General features: G+C 41.0%; 1 protein-coding gene across 1 annotated transcript; it reads right to left on the bottom strand.

Moving 5' to 3' along the window:
- Positions 1 to 156: 156 nt before the first annotated feature.
- On the bottom strand, positions 157 to 18840 carry LOC103376109 (myelin regulatory factor-like; the record flags this gene model as incomplete). The annotated part of the gene is made up of 22 exons (XM_008306474.1): positions 18292 to 18840; positions 9153 to 9243; positions 8704 to 9018; positions 8116 to 8177; positions 7250 to 7472; positions 7045 to 7145; positions 6752 to 6866; positions 5335 to 5530; positions 5160 to 5236; positions 4956 to 5066; positions 4772 to 4862; positions 2911 to 3111; positions 2553 to 2661; positions 2234 to 2343; positions 1980 to 2140; positions 1788 to 1860; positions 1603 to 1685; positions 1414 to 1482; positions 945 to 1012; positions 752 to 826; positions 421 to 651; positions 157 to 250 (listed from the first exon to the last, which is right to left on the bottom strand). Coding segments are annotated over exons 1-22 (2702 nt in total), but the record flags the coding sequence as incomplete, so codon positions are not given.
- Positions 18841 to 20560: the final 1720 nt, after the last annotated feature.

Below are 20560 nucleotides of genomic sequence, written 5' to 3'. Positions count from 1 at the left end.
TGTACAACATACCATCATTCCTGCCGTAATTGTGCAGAAGGTAAGTGGAAATATTGTAAAACTTATAAAAATTGCTTTAGCTACTGAGACACTTCACATCACATGTAAATAATCTGTCCAACTTCAACTCAAAATCAGTAACTTTTTGGTATATACCTGCAGCTCTCTGCTGTTGCACAACTTTGTGCAGTGATTTCTTGGTTTGTCTCCACGATATATACACTTGTGAGAGAGGGAGCTGACCTTCCTCCTGCAAAAAGAAAAAAAATAAGCTGTATTACAAGTACCAAACCATTCCTTTGTACAGTACGTAGACGAGCTGTGTTTGCAGTCGTCAAACAAATGGTTTGACTCTGTTTGCATACTGCATATTATGTGTGAGAAAAAAGTGCCATGCCTGGGCTGTGTTTGTGATTTTACCCTTTGTGTGTAGGCTGCGTTGTCTGCGTGGCACTGGCTGCTGCCCCCCAGGCAGACGGTTGGTGGCTCCCACACCGTCCAGGTCTGTAGAAACAGGCCTTTTGGACTTTGCAAAGTACATGGGTGCTGAGGTGTGACTCAGACGGTTTCTGTTGTGGCCATCCTTGTCCATGGGTCTGGACTTGGCCTTCTTCATAATAGTGCCTGGTGTGGGAACCAGGCTGCTTACACCTTGAGAAGAAAGATAATTGATATGGACAGAAAAACATATACATAATAGGAAAGCATTTGATATTTATGAATATACATTTCATACATATGTATATATTACCTGGTGTGGATTGGTTGTTACTCAATGTCAAAACAGTAGCTGATTGGTTGTTTACGGCTGTCGTCGAACAGCAACCTGTTTGAAAGCAAAGACAAAACAAAATCATGTGAAGTTAAACATATTCACTATGCCCTGAGTGGGCTGATTAACTTCAAAACTGTGAAGTTTGATTCTCGTGAAGACTTTCACTCACCTGGTGCAGGACTGGTGGACATTGGAGTAAATGCACTCTTACGTGAGGATCCCAGTGCAGCTCTTGACCTGAAATGACACAGTAAAGGAGGTCAGGAGGATGCTTGAGTTCAAATAATGATGCACTTCATATCTAATGAATTTCAAAGTGCTTCAGTGTGTGACTCATGATCTCCTTTCAGACAGGACAAAAGAAACACCCCACTAAGCAATCAAAGATAAGACTGAAAGAGCAGATCGGAAATTGAAATAAAGCATGAAAGATGGGTGTTGATCGTGTACCATGGGCAGACAGGTGGACAGACAGTTACAGTGGCAGTGAAGATGGGCATCCAAGAGATGTAGAGAACACAGGAAGGAAGATAGCTACAGAAAGGAGGAACAGATTATATAGAAAGACATTAATGGAGAAGTGGAAACTGGTTTATTTCACTATAAAGCTTAATAGTCTGTGCAGTAAAAGCACATACCCGTCTTTCTCGGTGACGTCTCCTCTGTGGTGAAGAGTGAGCACGTAAAGGACGGACATGGAAATGACACTGTGGACAAATGAAGATACAGCACATCATGAACATGTCACCACTGTGCATGGATGTAGCAGGTTTCTTGTCAGTTGTTAGTTCTACCAGTCCCTCCTCAAACACATGTTCTCTTCGAACCTGAAGGCCATGACAACGACCAGTGCCAGGATGGTCCCCTGCATGAACCTCTGACTGATGCAGCCCTGATCTGGAAGCGGACTCTGTAATATAATAATGGGAAACTGTTTGCGACGCTGTTCATCAGCTTATTACATTTAAAAACAAAACAAACAAAAAACCAAAACACTGGGATCACCACAGACCTTGCTCCCAGGTTTGACTGTCTTCTTCTTGAGTGGGCCGCTCCCTGTCCTGCTGAAATAGCTTCCTGATTGGCTACACAGACAAGAGAAACAAGAGTAATTTATTACGTCTCCTCTCTTCATACAAGATGCTGTCTGTGAATGTTTGACATCCTGATCCGAGGCGCATCCATTTCTTCTTGTTTCTTTTACCTGATCGTGCCTCCGCTCACGGTGCTCTTCATGCTGTCGAGGCGGCGCAGCTTGGCCAGTTTGCGGCTCCAGCGCTCCAGTTCATCTATACGAGTCTCCAGGTTGTCTGTCAGCTTACACAGCTCCTTCACCGCGCCGACGTTCTCCATAAAGATACGCTCCTTTGAAATTAGAGGAAGCAATCAGCTGATAGTGTGCGTGTTTAAACACTGTCTGTGAGCACTACGCTGTATGTCCATGTGTGCGTTCATTACCTTGTTGACAACTAACAGGTTGGGAATAGTCTCTCCATTGGCACACACAACATCACCCCCCTCCTTCACTGCTTCAGGCAGGATTTGTTGAACTTCTTGTGCGATCACTCCTGTACGAGGAATATGACAAGTGCAGAAGTAAAAAAGAGCAGCAAAAGCATAGACACAGGCACAGATAGATGACAAGTGTGCTTAACGATGCATGTGACAGATAAATATGCAAACATTGAGATGACAATGTGATAAAGTGTGTACAAAGAGATGAGATGTTGGAACCAAAGATTTAAACTTGAACAGAGGTTATTGATGGAGGTGTTACCGGTCTCTGCAGTGTTCTCTATGCCCACGGTGGCAGCAAACTCAGGCTTGTATTGATAATGGACGAGCCTCATCTGAGAAATCCGTTTTAAATTGTCTGTGGTGTCGACCTACACACAAACAGAATGACAATGACACCCATGTAGATGGCACGACAAGACAATACACATGTTGCAGATGAAAAAATGTGTGTCAAGTATAACAAAAAGACAGCTCAGTTTAACTGCACAGTCGGGGGACTGCGCTGAACATGGGTGCTTGGATGACATGATTCATGATGACAAGTACAAAACACAGTTTAGGAACACACGCTCTCTCACACACACACCATATTCATACACACAGAGTGTCATCCTGACCTCCTGGACATTTTCTTTGGCCCTGATGTCAGACGGGTGGACCAGAGAGCCCATGACCTTCAGGTTGCCGTGGACAACAAGGGCCTCGTCCGGTCTGTCTGTATTAATGCCGACTCTGCCGTGGTGGTAGACTGAGTCTGGCAGTTGGCCGCGCTGCCACAACACCTCGTTGTCACTTTCAAACTGGCCTGGGTTGGATGCCTGTAACAAACAAAGCAAAAGGGAACAGAGAATCTGTGATTCAGATATTAGGAGCATAAACTGAAAATATATTTAAAAAAATAAATACAATATTTCAAACAACAGTTCAGGAATACATGCTCATTTGCTTTCTTGTCAAGAGTTGATGAGGCAATGGGAAGACACTGCTCCCATCCCAAGAAACTGTTTGGCACATGACCACTATAAAACCATCCATTTGCACCCCTCTCATGCCATGATGAACCAGCTGTGTGGTGGTGAGAAAACAAGCCAGGCTTTGAATTTTTTTTTCTCTTTTTTGATTTGTCAACTCCCTGAATCCCTCAAACTTGCCAGAAAGTTTAAAAGGCCTTTTACCTTCAAGAAACCAAAATTACACTATTTATCAGAACCAGAAACTTTAAAAATAGAAAGAATCCTCAAATTTTCAACTTATTAACTGCTCAGCTGTGATGTGTTGTTCAGCTTTGATGTGTATCCAAATTTAAGAAAATTTTAAAAATGACCTTATTCTACATGTCTTATTATGAAAAGTGGCAAAAAAATGTTTAAATAAAACTGATTCTGTAACATGACCGAGTATTGGTAACACGTGCAGGCAAAGGGTTAAACATCTGTCTTTTCTTTTTTTCTTTCTTTCTTTCTTTTAAAAAAAAAAATTATTCATGGCGTTATAGCGTTTTTTGAGCTCTCTCTACTTCTAGCCATGTTTATACTGTTTCCAAATAGGTGCAGGACTTTATATGCTTGAGGTTCAGAGGGCTAAACAGCTATTTATGGTATTTTCATGGCAACACATGAATTTCTTCCCATATTTAAACTAATTTACATTAATTCTTCCCTATGATGACTGACTTTTTTCTTCACCTTCTAGTGTTGGTCAACATGCCATACAAACCCAGTATTTTTTTCTAGTACAAACATTTAGGGGATCTGACCTTGTGAGATTAGACTAACCATAATCACCCATTTCCTTCTGTTTTTGATGCTAATCAATTTATCCTACACATATGTGTGATTTCATTCTTATCGTCTAACCTCCTGCAAGAAAGCAAGCAAGCTTGGTCAGTGTTCACAAAATGAATAAAACTGTCAAGTAAGTTATGGTTTCCTGGAGGCCAACTGGCTATTAAAGGTAAATGATATAAATATCTAGCTGTCAAATATCTCTTCTAATTAAGCTTCTGCAGTTAACTACACAACCATCGCTGTTCAACAAAACCCATATATCTCCAAGTTTTCTGCTGAAATATGTTGCTTTATGCATTAAAGAGACTTATCTTGATTTTTCGGCTCAATATATTTATTTTTTTTAATGTGGTGATGCAAAAATCATGTATCACCACAAAGCAAATACTTTTTTCTTCGTTCATGAGAGGCTGACACTTGGAAGATACATGATTTTCACTGGACAACGTTAATACACTTCGTCGCATAATCTAAATTCTCCTCAACTGTGTATTTTGAAGTTTAATGAGGATCACAGACACACAGAGAGAGGGATGGAAAGAATGGAATGAAGAGAAAATGCTGAGAGCAACACAGTGATTTTGACATCACTGTGTTGCAGGAAGGTGTGTACAGCAGACCAAGAGAAAGGTGTCACATTCACAAGGGATATGATTGTTGTAGGAAGCAGACAGACATGGCCAGACGTTACCCTGACGATGATCCTCTCAGACACGTGAGCAGCCACAGTGTAGCTCTGACTGTGGGACTGTGCGTGCAGCGCCACCACCAGCATGAAATACCTGCAAAGGCAAAATGATCAGGGGCAGACGTGACCATTGGAGCTTTGAATGTGACCAGTTTTGTATGTTTGTGTCCGATGCCGTGTTTCTCACCTCTGATCGGGATTCGGTTTTCCCTTCTTCCTCATGTTATTTGCTGTGGTCTCGCTGAAGTGGAGCCGACCCACTGTGACCTTTGTGACCTGCTCTGGGGGCAAAGTGACGCTGGAAGAGACAAAAATCATAATGATGTAATGCAAAAAATCCTTCTGATGCAGCTTTACACTGGTTCTACTTTAATGAAGAGCTCAGACTCACAGCACTGGCTTGAAGGGCCTCTTGCTGCGGTCAGACTGTGACTGCTCCACACTGATGGACTGATTCATAGCTTCCACCTGACAATGAAGAGAGAGATAACATATGCATTAAACACTCTGCAGAGCTAATGCAACCAGTCACAACACTGCTGCATGTGTCACTGTGTTGTCCTTACCTTTACTCCATTGAGTTTGAGATAGAAACAATCGATGGGCTGCAGTCCATCACTTGTCTTGATGTATTTGGGATCCCCGAGCATGCCGATGTATACTGTGACCTGGAAGTGGTTCTTCTTCTGGCACACAAAAGCATCGTCAGCCAAGGAGAAGTTGAAGCCTTTGTCAGCGTCAACACGGTAGGTTGGCATCGGACTGCAGACGAGTACAGAAATGATCACACATGAATATTGTGAACAAGAAACATGTCACCTCACATTCGTTGTAAGTAAAATGCACATTGACTCTTTACTCCATTTTGGGGGATTCTGCTGGGGCAAGTCTATCAAGAAATTCACGTTTGGATTTAACTTAGACAGTTTAGTGAAGATTTTGTCATTGCATACTATTATTTTGGAAAGTACTATTAAGATGTTGAAACCTATTAACCTTCTGTCCGTCTTCATTGTTAAAGTGCTTCACCGGCCATTGATTCAAACCCCTGATAGCTTGTCTCTGTTCCTCAAAGCAACATATTTAGAAGGTTTTTTATTATTATTATTGAATAGGCTCTTCTTGCCTTCAGCTTGCTAACATATAAGTTAATTGCTCATATTAGAAGTTACAACTTGAGCACACCAGCTCACCTACGACTTCTTAAATACTGTGAAGCTACTGTGCAAAATAGCAACTTGTAATATTGGAGTAGTTCAGTCATATATGTTCGAACCACAAACTCATTCTGAAGACGAATAATGAAACAGAAAGTCCCACCCTGCAAGTTGACAGCGTTGATTCCTTTGATTTATTATGAAACCCTAAAAGTCTGAATTTGTGTTTTTGAGATCGGTACACTGCAGTTTCTCTGTAGTCACGTAAACTTTGCATCACTGCTTTGGACTCCTTCGGCCCCTCAGCTTCGGTTGTTCTGCCACAGGTTTTGCAACACTGAGGACTAAGAGCCTCTGAAAGACTTTGGTCTATTTTGAAACACATGAAAACCCTCTCTTCTTTTACGTAGGCGTGGTGTGCTAAAAGTTGTGATGGTCGACCAGGTGGTTTTGATAACATATCTGAAAGGTCTTGTGAGTTCATTCTAACCTTCCTCCCTATCTATACTTCTTTTTTATTTTGGCACTGCAAAAGCACAAGTAGGTGCACACTAATTTTTCCCTTTACCCCCTCCTCACGTTGTCTTTCTGAGCCGAAACCCTGCGCTGGTTCACTCCCCCGCACAGCTCACCACTGAGGAATTTGTAGACCTCTGCAACCCCGCTATTCCTTTGCTACTCCCGCTGTATACTTTGTTGAATTATGCATTTAACCAATTAAAACTCCTTTCATTTTTTTTGACTCTCTGTGGAGTGCTCTCTGTGCTTTTTGTTCCAAAACAAAGACCTCAGCATGTACAGGTATGCCAAAATAAATTCCACCCACAGCTCTTTGCAGTTGGCATCATACAGTGGTGTCCACTTGTTCTGCTGGTGAGGCTGCCACTTAATGCACTGATAATTTGGGTCCAGGTAGGCGTTGTCTGCATCCTGCATTAAACCTGCGACAAACAGTTTGAAATACCAGCTATTAAAGTGTGACCGACGAAGGTTGGGAATGTTTGCAACTGTTCTGTACAAATCTTTATCTTTGTGAGGATTTCAGGGGCAGAAAAGAGGAGGTGAGGTAGAAGAGGTCAGGTAGAGGAGGTGAGGAAGGAAAGAAAGATGCCTGCCTACCTGGTTCTTGTTTGATGATACCTGTGAGGATTTGGGAATTCAAGGTGCTGTTGGGAGAGTCGGAGTGCTTCCTCTTCTTCGCCTGGTGAACAGGGATGCCGCTGTGAGAGAAAACAGAAAGAGACATTACTATTTACTCCTTCCTTCCGTTACAGTACAAACTGCACAACACAACCCCTCCTTCCAGTGTGTCTTTGTAACTCACTCTTGGCCCTGAGGATGCTGCAGCAACTGATGGAGCATCTGCGTCTGCTGCATGTCTCCACTTCCGCTCGTGGCTGGTCCGATAGGATACTGCGATATCATGGGCTCAGGCTTCAGGTACATGTCCCGGTGCATGCTGGGATAGTGGCCGTGTGGCGGGAGGGGTGGCGTCGGAGTCATGTGACACATGTTCTCTGGTGTCATGGTCCTGATCATGTGAGGATCTAAAACAGAGCATAATGCTGATTTAAACATACTGCTGTTCCTCATGAATACATCTGATCACAGTCTGTCTGGTTTGCATGTCATGCTGCCGTTTGTTTGACTCTCCTCCAACCTCGGCTAAAGGTATTTTCCATTGTGTGGAACTGGAGGGATGCCCATCAGATAACACTATTCCACACCTTTTCACTAATAGGCAAGACCAACACAGGTGTGAGTGCCAAGAAACGACTTTGAGTTTTGTAGCTGCTTAACTTGAACACTGCCAAACATTCTTCAGCTGAAATAAATGAGCTCAGAAAATGTAATTTAGCTGATAAAATATGTCCAGATGATCTATGTAAGCTGTAAATTAGCAAGTGACAGACACCAGCTTCCTCTGGTGTCCTCCTGTATTGATTTGTTTGCAAATGAACTTGAGTTTCCTCTTGTCTTTATGTTCTCTTCAAATACCCTGAAGTGATGAGTAACAGATATTGACTTAACACGAGAAGTTCCTCTGACCCACTTACAGTCCAAATACTTTGAAAGTTTGAGTGCTTTCTACTGATTAAAGCACCGTTTCGTTGGTTACTTGCTCTCATGCACGCTTTCCTAAATAAAACTTTACTTTTTATGGAGACCAAAACAAAACACATTTCTTACCATTCACCTGCTGAGGAGAGTACGGCTCAGAGCTGGAGTCTGGAGGGGACTCAGGTAGTGTCCTAAAACAAAACAAGAAACAGAAGGCAATAGATGTTACATAAACACAAAAATATCAGGCATTTAAAATTCTATGTATCCTTAAAATAGTACCATGCTTGAAACCCTGGCTTATTTATTCCTCCTATTTTCTAAGCTGCCATCATATTTAAGGGAGAAACTCTCCTTTGGGATCACAGTCGTGTAGAGGTTCTTTACACAGGATTACGTGCGTCAGACTTTTTTTGCAGGATGTAATTTGACTCTCTTTCTCTCTGTCTCTTATCAGTCTCCCTCCCCCTCTTGACCAGCTAATGCTTTATTTGTACAAATGAAGCTTGATCATGTATTGATTGCGCAATGGTCCTGTAGTAGGGTGTGTGTCCGTGTGTGTGCACGCTTCAAAAAATATTGTCTTCTGCAGCAACTGATTTCATGTTTCAAGTGTGAGCTGCCAGGAGCATCTTGAGCATTTCTTGAACAATGAGTATTGACTTTGTATTGCCATTTTCTACTTCTTGCCCGCCAACCATGTGCTTTGCCGCTCACCCTGGAGCGTAATGGCCCCTGTGCTCAGGCTTGACGTGACCCTGCTGCTGCTGCTGCTGCTGCTGCTGCTGCTGCTGGTGTTGCTGGTGTTGCTGCTGCTGCGGTTGTTGTCCCAGGCAGGGGTAGCTGTGTCGGAGGCCCAGGGATGGACCTGGGGGGTAGGCGTTCTGACAGCTCGGGGGCCCGGGTGGAGGGGCTCCTTGGCGCAGTGGGATAGGGGGGCTTACACCACACACTAACCCTCCGGAGGAGGACACTCCTGCCTGGGGAGATGAGTAATTTGGTCCTGGGGTGCTGTGGACCTCTGAGAAACAGCTGGGAGAGAAAAAGAAGAAGAAAAAAGGCATTAGCCTTATCAGGAAAAACAAATTCCTTTGTAACGACATGATCTGATTTGGTTGGTGCATGTTGTTTTGACGTTGCTGGGTCGGTTCGGAGTCCCTACTGACATGTCAGTGCTATCGTCCTCCTTGCTGATGTACTCTTCCAGGATACTGGTGTCGATGTTGGCTGGCTCCAGAGAACTGGTAATATCATGACCTGTGTTGAAGGGAGGGTTGGGAACATGGAGGGGAGATGGAGAGCATCTGGGGATTAGCAACAGGAATCTCTCAGCAGCTCCACACAGTGCCACAGCAGCTCTGGTTTCAACACAAGCTGGTGTCGTAACAATCCCCTGTAAAACTTCTAACAACATAATGCTCATAAACGATGTGAACAGGTTGCACCATAAGGTGTATTAAAGAATTGAACTTGTTGATTACATTATATCAGTGTATCTATATCATGTCATTTTGTTAAAGATATGACGATCAAGTAAAACACAAGAACTGATTGGCTTACAGAGAATTTAAAGATTAATGTTTCAGGAGTGACCAACAGTCTACGGATGTGGTGGTAATCAACATTACACACTGATGACACACTGATGATTCAGTGCCTCTAACTGGTTACACATATACACTGGAATCACTGAGTTCATGGTTGAAGCTGCATTTCTGCTATTTAGAAAAAACACAATGTCATAATCACTACACAGATTGCGTTATCCGAGTTTCTTCTTCTCACTTCAGTTTTATTTACAATAACAAAGGCTGCTTCTTATCATTTTGTAAGGCAAGTTTTAAAAAACACTTTTTATGATGATATGGCACATAAATGTAATTAAGCAATTTAAGAATTTCCAAATTCTCTCCTTTTTTCACCCCTGGGTCATTTTCACTCTTTGATACCCAAAGCCTCCTAAATCCCAAACACATGACCCAACTTAATCTGTAAAACACCAACATGTAGAACAGGCACTTGCTTATGCATATATTTAGAACAGAGTGAATCACTTTGTATAGATAAATATGTCCTGCGGTACACAGAATAAAGAGAGATGTTCTTTAAAGCAGGCGCTGGTTGTCCCAAACTAAAGATGCTGGAAACAGAGTGACTGCGAGAGACGAGGGGGGAAGTCGCACAAAGGGGGTGAAGCAGAGGGTAAGGACCTGGTATAAAGAGGCTGGGCAGGCAACCCCAGTCTTTCTCCTTTTCTCTCGACCTCACATACACACTCACTCTTTCTCTGATAGATTAAGCAGCTACTCAGTTGGGAATGTGAGGAATTTTTGTGTTAGCATTGGAAAAAATTCTCCTTTTACTTTTTCATCTACTATTCACTCAGCTTTCACCATCAGGAACCAACATAAACGTCGCCTACTGGTGTTAATGTCACCGTTGTGCTTAACCCTCTGTATGCATTCCCACCGTTTGTTTAAAAAAGAAATAAAAAGAAAGATTTAGTGCAATATAATATCTGGTGACTAATATTTAAAGTAGAATTAACATCTCGTAACTTTCAGTCATTAAATCCACAAACCAAATCACTCGTCTCTAATCAAACTCCACTGTTTAACATTATAAATCCTTATGTTACTGATTTTTATGGGTGAAACTGGCTGTCTTTTTTTTCACAAGATAGAAACAGATGGTTAATGTCTCTTAATACATGCCAGTGCACGGGGAGAAAAGCAGGATGGTTCCCCTTAAATAAGATCCAGATGTGCACCCCACCCAAAGAGGCAGTAAATTTAAGCTGGCAGGCCTGATAACGAAAAATAGAGAGGGGAGGGTAGATAGATGGAGGCTGAGGAGAGTCGGGGCAAGAAAGGCAGAATGTAAGTTTAATGTCCATGGATGGAATGATGAGGAGAAAACGAGCAACAGAGCAGCAGTCAAGACCACCGTCGTGTCCAAGAGACAGTTGAGTTCAAGTCATCAGTAGCACAAGTTCAAGACCTAAACTGTTTTTATTTTATTTTTTTTTAAAGTTAGATACTATATCGTCTTTCACTCAGGGCTATCAATGGAATAAAAATGTGCACACTGTAGGTATAATCAACTATTTGTTAAAGTAAAACATACTGTAGCTATACTTTGCTTATTTAAATTCTGATAATCACCTCCAAAGCAGCGATGTGCGTGCTATCAGGATGAGAGCTGAGAATATGTTGACTTGACTTGAGCATACAAGAGGAAAGACATTCAACAAAGTCATTAAAATTACTGAAACCTGCAATAAATCATTTTCTTGGCCACTTATGAACATAACAGTCACATATCATCAACTTTTAACTTGATATAACAAATCTATTTGCTTATTTATAGATTAGAATTCCTGTGCATTCATTTTTGTGGCCATCTGGAAAATGTAAATCCAACATTTCCACTGTTTTAGTTCCGTTTTCATCTCCACCAACAGCTGAGGGAAATAATGGGCTCAGCTCCTTATAGCTGTCATTACTTCACTGGGCACCAAAAAGCTTTTACCCTGAGGATGACGACAGCGAGTCAAAACAGTAAAATTGTGAAAAAAAAGTAGCAATTCTAGCTCCTTTAATTTACACAGAACCTTTAAAAGATTGGTGCATGTGATGTTTCATGTGCCCATGTTAAACCTTTGTATATTTAACCGTTAGATTTTGGAGTGGAACAACAGTAATACTCTTATGTAACGGTTAATGCTATGCGCCAAGAGATAAGAATATTTTATGATCGCAAACTCAAGTGCAAAAATGAATCTTATTTATAGCCTCCATCCATCTATCAATCTCCATGTATTGTATGTGGTCATGCTAGGCCTTTTCTAAGAGTTTTGTAAAATTATGTCAATAAATACTAGTTGAAACTGATTAAAAAAAAAAAAGCACAGCTCGTCACATTGATCACTGTGGGGGGATGAATGAAACATTAAAAAGATATGACAAGTGGTTCAGCGTCGATACACGAAATGTCAGATTGCATTTTTTCATTGGTGCGATAAGATCACAAGGGCTAGTTGTGAGCTGGACAGAACAAACAAAGTTGGTGTAGTGAGAAAAAAAACCACAAGACCATGACGTTAACACCATCTCAAGACCAGGGATCAAATTCTGCGGCACTAATATAAAGACTGAGTACATTCAGCCACACTGCTTCTCTTGTAACACATCATCTGATGAAGATGAGCACTGAGATCAGATAAAATATCTTTGTTCCAACTTGAAGACACTGTCACCGTTGTGACTTAATAATAAGAGGTAGGTTGTAGTTTAGGCTGCACTTGAGTGTTTTGTGTGAGGGGGAAAAGAAGAATAGAAACATAAATTAAGTAACTGTAACCTCCAAATCATTGAATCAGTTCAGCGTAACTCGCTGTGAACTGGATGTGTAAATTTCCCTGTCCTCTATGTTTTTCTCTGTCCAGCTGTGTTCAACGACGAACAGTGAAATGATTGTCAGTCCAACTTCGATACAGACTCGCCTTTTGAGAGATTAGGGGCTGTGAGGGGAGTGTGTGTGTCTGTGTGTGTAGGCACACGCGTGCAAGTGTGAGCGCGCACTTGTTTGTGTGTGTGCGAGTGTTATGCTACCAATTCAATGCCTTGGTTGTAACACAGAGGACTGAGTGTGTGAGCGCCCATTAAACATTATTTGACTCATATCATTCAGTCAAAAGCATGTTTTACCTTTTCTTTCCATGTTTTTTTAAAAAGAATTATTCAAAATGTTGTCTTTGTGTCTCTGCCTCTGGGATGAGATCATGTGGCTCTTACATCCGTTGCTTGACATCTTCATGGATCACAGACTTCACAAACTCTAGATGTGTCATGCTGACTGTCTATACTGTACATCCATGTTGCTTTAAATGTCTCTTTGTCTCAGAAGGGAGATCCCTCCTCATGTCATATGCTGTACAGATTCTAAAGTTCCTTGACACAAATTTGTGATTTCAGTTAAATTTAAATTAAACTGCCTTGACTTAATTGTCATCAGCACCACTGATAGTGAAAAAGTAAATACAAAAAAAACCTCTGAAGGAACACAAACAGTACATTTTAGCAAAATTTCTTGACTTTCCTGATTTTTGCCTCCAAATGAGATTTGCATGTGCTCACATGTGCGTGTTAATAATTAAACACTTTCAGACTAACTTAACGAAGAAGGAACAAAGTCCATGTGATTATCAAACAGCTAGACTAGAATGAACTTGGCTGCACCAGTGGATACACCTTTTAAAGAGTGAACATCAATACAGAACATACTGAGGCAACAACAAGAAGAAAAGCTTGAACATTAAGTGACATTTGCAGAGTTTGTACATTGGTAGTCGACTGCAGTAAAGAAAGAGCTGCCGAAAGTCTTTCTCCTTTATCTCTGGACACTTTTGGATTTCATTTAAAATTGCCATAAGCCTGATTTCTTGATTTTTCTGTTTTCTCAGCCACATTTGGCTGACACACAAAAATCCACTAAAAATAACCTGATGGATCCCAGCAATGTCAATACAATCACTGTCCACAAGCAAACAATCTCTCAGCTGTTCTGGAAAATGCAGCTCAGTCTAGAAACATGGGGACCGTTCCTGCAGCGCACAGTTGAACACACACACAGACACGGATAGTAAACGAAAGAAGAATGTTTCGAATCATCGCTACAAAGTGTTAGACAGGTCTGACAGAGCCCGAGATTTGCGGACCTTCTGGGTTTTGTTTACGAGACAGAGTTACTGGTAAAAGACTGAGAAGCATCACTATGACACAGAGATTATGAAGCGGTATGAGCAGAAAGCCCCTAATCAGATAGAGACTAATAAATCACATCTCGACAGAAGCAGAGCGGACAGAGCGGCTCAGAGTACCTGCACGTAGCCAAAGCATGTTGAAGTCCTTGAGATGAAAACACCTGAAACAGAAGATGAGAAGAACAATTCCTGTCTATTTTTCACATGTTTCCCTGCTCGGGCTGAAAGACTTTCTTCTCTAGACCAGAGAGTCGCAGATCAGGCTAACAAATGTGTGCGTGTGTGTGTGTCTGCGCGTGCATGCCTTAATGCAAAAGCATATTGTGTATGTGTATGTGTGTGTGTGTGTGTGTGAGAAAGGCTCGGAGAGTGTTATAATGAGGATTATTTCCCAGTCATGAGAAAGGGCTGTACCAGGCTACCACACACAGTCCTTGTCGCACACAAGCACTGGTCGCACCGGCGGACCTGGCTCAGAAGATTACAGGAGTAACGAGGCTGGGACCAGGACACGGAGAGAGGCTGGAAAATAATGAAACGCTTCAAATGTGAGGTCGAGTTCGAAGGCCGGCGCGAGACAGAGTTACAGAGACATGGCGAGACAATGAGAGAAGAAGACACTGAGAAAGAAAAAAGAAAACAGGAAAGAAAGTATAGAACGTATAACAACATGTAGAAGACTACGAAGAACTTTCTTACACTGGCATCCCTCAGAATTTAGATTTTTTGTTTTAAACAACTACATTTTGAACACACAACATTTCGAAACCTGCAGCTGTGGCTAGTAATTAATAATAAAATGCATCAGGACATTTGAAATGAAACATCTCTGACTCTTCGCACTAAGCAACAGTTGTGTTACCATTTTTACACCTAAACATGACCACAAAAAAGTGACTCAGTCCCATGAAGTCAAGTTTAACCATAAACAACATTCACTAGCCGAGGATTACTCAGTTGGCACTCTGCACTGATGGGAGTGAGGCCCAACAATGAAAAATAAAACCTACTCGAAAGCACAGTAAGCCTGACCGCTCAAAAACAATACATTCCTAAAGCAGCAATTCTCTGCCGAAGCCATAAATCAGAGGAACCATCCAAACTCAGTCCGTTTCACACAGGTCCTACAAGATGGACGGCAACCTTCTCAACCATTATTCACAACTACTGTGGGAGTGCAGCAATGGGAATCTTCATATGTAGTAACTCAGGTGATGAGTTGTTCATGGATGAAGAACATGATTAATCCACTTTTAGATTCAGCTGGTGAGGAGGCCAAAGTTTTACATTCGGCAGGTAACAACAGAATCTTTCACCTGCATGAGCTCATTTCAAACTGATCGTTTGAAATGCTGTGATTCTGTGGATGGCAACGACAGTAGATCGATTCACTGCTGTCAACCCAAACTCAAACGTCTTAACAACTACTGGGTGGACTGACATGAAGTGTACAGACATTCATGTTGCCCAGAGGACTGATCCTTATAACTGTGTCCCACCATCAGGAAACACTTTGTCCAATACTTAATTTATGATCAAATATCTGCAAAAGCAGTGGAATTCCCACCAGCATCATACACTTACATTGCATTCTTATTTAATACCTACTCCTACAAGTATTCTAACAACTGCTTTATTATGTGTTACCTTTTTGTACCTAAATTACTGCAAATACATTGAAAGCTTTGGTCCCAGCTTGTGAGAATTTTTGGTTTTCTTTTATGTGTCTGTAAACTAAATTACTTTTAGATGGTATTATAACACCTCTCTATAACATTTTTTATAAATATTAAAGCGTTTAATAATGAAAATAATCAACAATTACAGACAGTTGACGCTACAAAGGAAAAACAGAAACCATTGAGCTCTACAGTTAGAGGATCCAGTGGTTCTGTTACGCTGTCGGGGGCATTTTGCAGAGATGATTTGGGACCACTTATCAATCAGTACAAAGTTGATCTGAGTGATCACCTTTATCCTACAATGAAACACTTCCATCCTGATGGGAATAGTCTCTCCCATTGTGACAATACATCCTTCCACAAGGACTCGCTGAATGGTTTGATTTGAAAATATATAATCATATGCTTTGACCTTTGCAATCAGCAGATCTCATCCCAATTGAACACTTAGGGGGAGATTTTGGACTGACATGTTAAACAACCCTCTACACCAGCATCATAAAAACACCAGATGAGAAAACATCTTATGCAATGATTGTGTTTATCCCTCCAGTGCAGTTCAGAGACTCAGTGAGAATCAAGAAGCAGTAAAGCTGGTTCAATGCCATACAAAGACACTTTATGTTTTCCTTTAATTTGTCACACATCTGTCATTGTTAAAAATAATTACTAGTTGCAGTTCTAATTCTGATTTTAGCATTGAAAGCTCTGCTGAGTGTCAGTGCAGCCTCACAGAAACTCTTATAATGACACTGCTGGATCCACAATTATTTCAGTGGCAGAAAAACGAAGAAAGAAATGTTCATTTTAATTCTGATTGTACACAAATGTTTCAGTTCTTACTCATTCTGAGCCTATAAAATGTAGCACAGTCAGCATGACTTATCATTTAATCCAGTATTTGGTTGACTTTGGATGGGGCATTACTTGCAACCCAACACAACGACGACAAATCCAAGCGATCCTTTGTTTGAGCACACGCTGCCCGTGGTTTGTTGTCTAAAGTGAGTCAGAGAGGAGAAGGTCAAGTTTTGATGGGGTTGGTGGTTTTAGTTTCTCTCAACAGGCCAGCCTCTCTCCACCCTGAGTCTGCACTATCTCACCTCCTCGCCCCGTCTGCTCACTGTCACTCTAATGGAGTCAGAGAGAGCGAGAGGCCAAATACCCAAAGAGACACACCAGTCTCACCTCATTGTGTTTTAACAGCCACCAGGGCTATGCCAGGAATGTACATTAATGTGAATGTATACATATTTCACTAATCCTATTAAAACACAGTTTACCAGCGCTGAAATCCATTAGTGTGCTGAGTGTGTGTGTGTGTGTGTGTGTGTGTGAGCGAGTGTGTGTTTGTTTTAGACAAAGGCCAAAGATGAACAGGCACCTATTCTAACTTATTATTAATTATATAATACACAAAGTCTCAGTGGTAATACATAGTTTTTACATTGATTTAAATTCAAAGTTGATTCCCTAAAGTTTTAAATTCATGAACAGACATAATTAGTTGGTCAGTATCACTTGGAATGGCTAAAAAGAAACTAAGAAAATAAGCATCTAAGTCAGCACCTACTGTATACTACTTCTCCTGGACAAGTTGACATTTTAGTCCAAGCAAGAGTGGCTGAAATAAAGCCAAAGTAAGAACATGTCTCTTACTCCCAAAGCAAGAATGTAAACACACTAAATTCCTGTCAGAATGGCGAGGAACCTCTGACAGTCATGGATGGCTGTGTATATTTAAGTCAGCACTGTGTATACTATAATAAAGTGCAAAGTGTCCTCACAGATAACTTATTATGTGGTGCTTGTTTTTATGTGCACCTGACTCCTCCTGGAACGCTTGTTTATTGGATAACAAACTAATGAAAGTGAATTATGAATTCATTCACAGGATGAGATGTGAAACTTACTGCAGGAGTAGATCAGAAGGAACCGAAAAAGGTTCACAAAGTCGTGAATATACTAAAATTGTGAGTGATTAATTGAGCTCCATTCAGGCAACGCTTTCAAGTCACACATTTCAACTCAAATGTGCTGAAGAAGGTTTGTAAATTATAACCAGAGAAACCAATCAAGCTCTTATTGTATATCAGTAGGTTCACCAGCTAAAATCTGAAGTGATTTAAAGTCACAAAAAAATGACATTGTTCCTCTGCGAAGCATAATTTTTGTTCTGAAACACCAATTACTTATTTTCTGAGCTCATGTTTATGTTCATTTGCAATCTGATGATGAAAAACTGCATCACTGCCTGAAGTCACATCGCTCATGTCTCCAACACACATTGTGCCACAACACACTTGCAAAACACACCATTTATCTTGACTTGAATTCCTACACCCTTTCAACCCTCAACCCCACCCTCCTCCACCTCTTTTTTCTCCCCCCTGAGGATTCCCAGTTTAATGTGATCTGTTACCCATCAGCAGCACTTTTGCTCCCCGCACCCTCCTGAATTCTTGCAATTTTGCTTTTTAAAGGGAACAATAAAGAGGAAATTTTAAAGCGGAAAAATTAACAGTTTATTATGTTTGGCAAACTTCCTCCTAAAAGGCACTAATTTAAGATCACTGCAAATATTTGTTTTTTTTTTTAGTGTTGACCACCTGCCATGTCTAGTGTGTGCAGACAGTTTAAATCAGGCTTTTGGACACTGAGGTCACACTGTATGTGCAACACACCAGGTAGTAGAACTTGGAGGTGACAGAAAAAAACACGTTTGTCTTCATGAAAAAAACTATTTTTTTCAGAGTGGTTGTTAAAGTAAAAAGACACATCTGTCTGCTCTTGTTATAATGTGTGCAGTGAGTCTAACATATATGTAGGCTGTATATTTAAAAAAACAAACGTTCTTACCTTCAAAAAATCTCTGTAACGCTTCTGTTTCATCTACCACGTCCATCCTAGCGGGTCCCACATAAAAAATCCATTAAAGTCTCCCCTTGTCCGAACGAAATGAATTCGGATTGGGGGAAACTTTCACATATACATCACGGAATCCAGATTATGATCGACTTTCTTCTGGTTTCACTTCACATAAATCCACCGCTTGCGCACAACTTGTGTCTCCTGTTCAGGCACTTGGCACTGAATTGATGGTCCTTATTGCCAAACGCCTCCAACTGACGCTCTGCTTCAGGACACAACTGTACAGTCTCGGCAGTTTTCTTGAATTAAAATGCCAACAAGAATCCATACGAGAAAAACGTTAAGAAATGTCCCTTCAGACGCACCTTCGCTTCAGCTGCCACAAGAGTCATAATAAACTTTGGTTTACTTTCTCAGAATTCACCATCGGTCGCTGGAGAAAATGGCAAAAAGTCGTGCGTAAAATAGAAAGTTTTAGAAAAAGCTGTGCGTAAAAAGTTGTTTAAAGTAGATTCCAGAGTTCCTGAAGCTGATTCTCTTCCTCGTTTGCCTCTCAGACAGCATGTGAGCAGCAGAGTCGGAGGAGAGGAGGCAGGTGAGGGATGTGAGCCAGACTGCTGCTCTGAACAACTTGGAGTGAATGTAAGGACGCATAGTTTACATGGTGTTCAGCGGATGGTTATTTGTCATACATTTTGATTTTAACATTTTTATCTTGAATAAACTACAACATTACTTATTTATCAGTCGATTAAACGAAAACAAGTGTTTTTGTAATCAACTTAATATTTCTGCCATTTCTCAAGCAAAAACACCAAATGTTTTCTGTTTGGAGCTAATGGGAGTTTGGTGCTGATATCTGTCATTCAGGATCCCAAATAAAATGTGTTCCAAACTGTCAAATAAATCAGGCGTTTTCAAGATTTCTGCACTGGAAAGATTTTCAATATGTTTAGTACACAAAATCGTCCATAATTAAAATGATCTTTAATGTCAGTCATTCCTTCTATTGTTTTAAATTTGAAATGAATTTTCTTTCTTTTTCTTTTCTTTTCTTTCTTTTTTTTTTTTTAAAATTTGAACTAGTAAAAAACCATCTTATAAAGCTTTCAGTCAAAGCAGTTTATGTTAAATTTGGTTTCTAATACATTTTGTGGGGACAAACTTTAGAAATCCAAATCTGACTATATGTCTATATTATGTATGGCGTCTCTTTCTGTCCTGAAACAGGGATTTCTTGTGTGTTGGTGTCCTGTATCAAGGGTTTTTTTATTATTCTAATAGAGGCTCAGAGGCCTCTGAGGCATGTTTCTGATTTTGTGGCCTGAAAAAATTTAAGTTAACTTGACTCTAATGTACTTTTTTAAAACCACTTTTCACAATTAAAACAGCATAAAGCCCAGAGAAGAGGAGGGCTTCCAACATTTGATCGATTTTAACAGCAGATTACACTTGATCTCATTATTACATTTCATTGAATCTTCCAAAACTTTTAGTGAAACTTTAGTACAGTCAGCTTTGGGGTTTAAAATATGTTTGTGGGGGCTTTAAAGTAAAAAAAAATGTCTCCAGCTTAAACAAGCATACAGCAACAGGAGTGTTTTGTGTCAAGGCTTCCCGAGGGGAGGATTTGAGGGGAATGATCCATTTCTCTCAACCTTATCAGCTGCATCCCACCCCCCCTTATAACAATGCCACTGTGTGCAGCCCCCGCAGCCTTGACGCCCACCTCCCCCCTCGCCCACATGTGAGATGCTGTTGTGTTGTCTTGTTCCCCCACAGCTGGAGCATCTCCCTCTGCAGCTCCTCCACCCCTCTGCTCTTCCTCCATTCACCCCAAACAACGCCTCCGTTCTTCCAGCCACACTATGCAGATTGTTTCAGAGGACAAGCAAGAAAGAGAAACAGATAGAGGCTGCGGGGGACAATGAAACAGCTGGCTATGTTAAAGCAGTTCATTTTGGTATTCTGTATTTCTTATCTCATATAGCTCTGTAACTGTATGTGTGTGAATCAGTGCGCTGCGTACTTATGCTATCTTGCATGTTGCGTGGATGTAAACCCTGCTAACAAAGTCTCATGTGGAGACCCTCCTCCTGTAAACACATCATCACAGGAATAATTATACATTTTAAGGATAGCATTAGATGTAGGCTAATGTTTGGGTTAAAGCATGTGAAGTTCAGGGAGTAAATAGAAGTCGAAATGTCCTCCTGTACACTGCAGTCATAATACACTGAAGTAATCATCTGACAAA

This window comes from Stegastes partitus, unplaced genomic scaffold, assembly GCF_000690725.1.
Source record: "Stegastes partitus isolate 25-593 unplaced genomic scaffold, Stegastes_partitus-1.0.2 Scaffold3668, whole genome shotgun sequence".
Classification (NCBI taxonomy): domain Eukaryota; kingdom Metazoa; phylum Chordata; class Actinopteri; family Pomacentridae; genus Stegastes; species Stegastes partitus.
The sequence above is the reverse complement of the archived record's forward strand: the minus strand, read 5'-3'. Positions and strand labels throughout refer to the sequence as shown.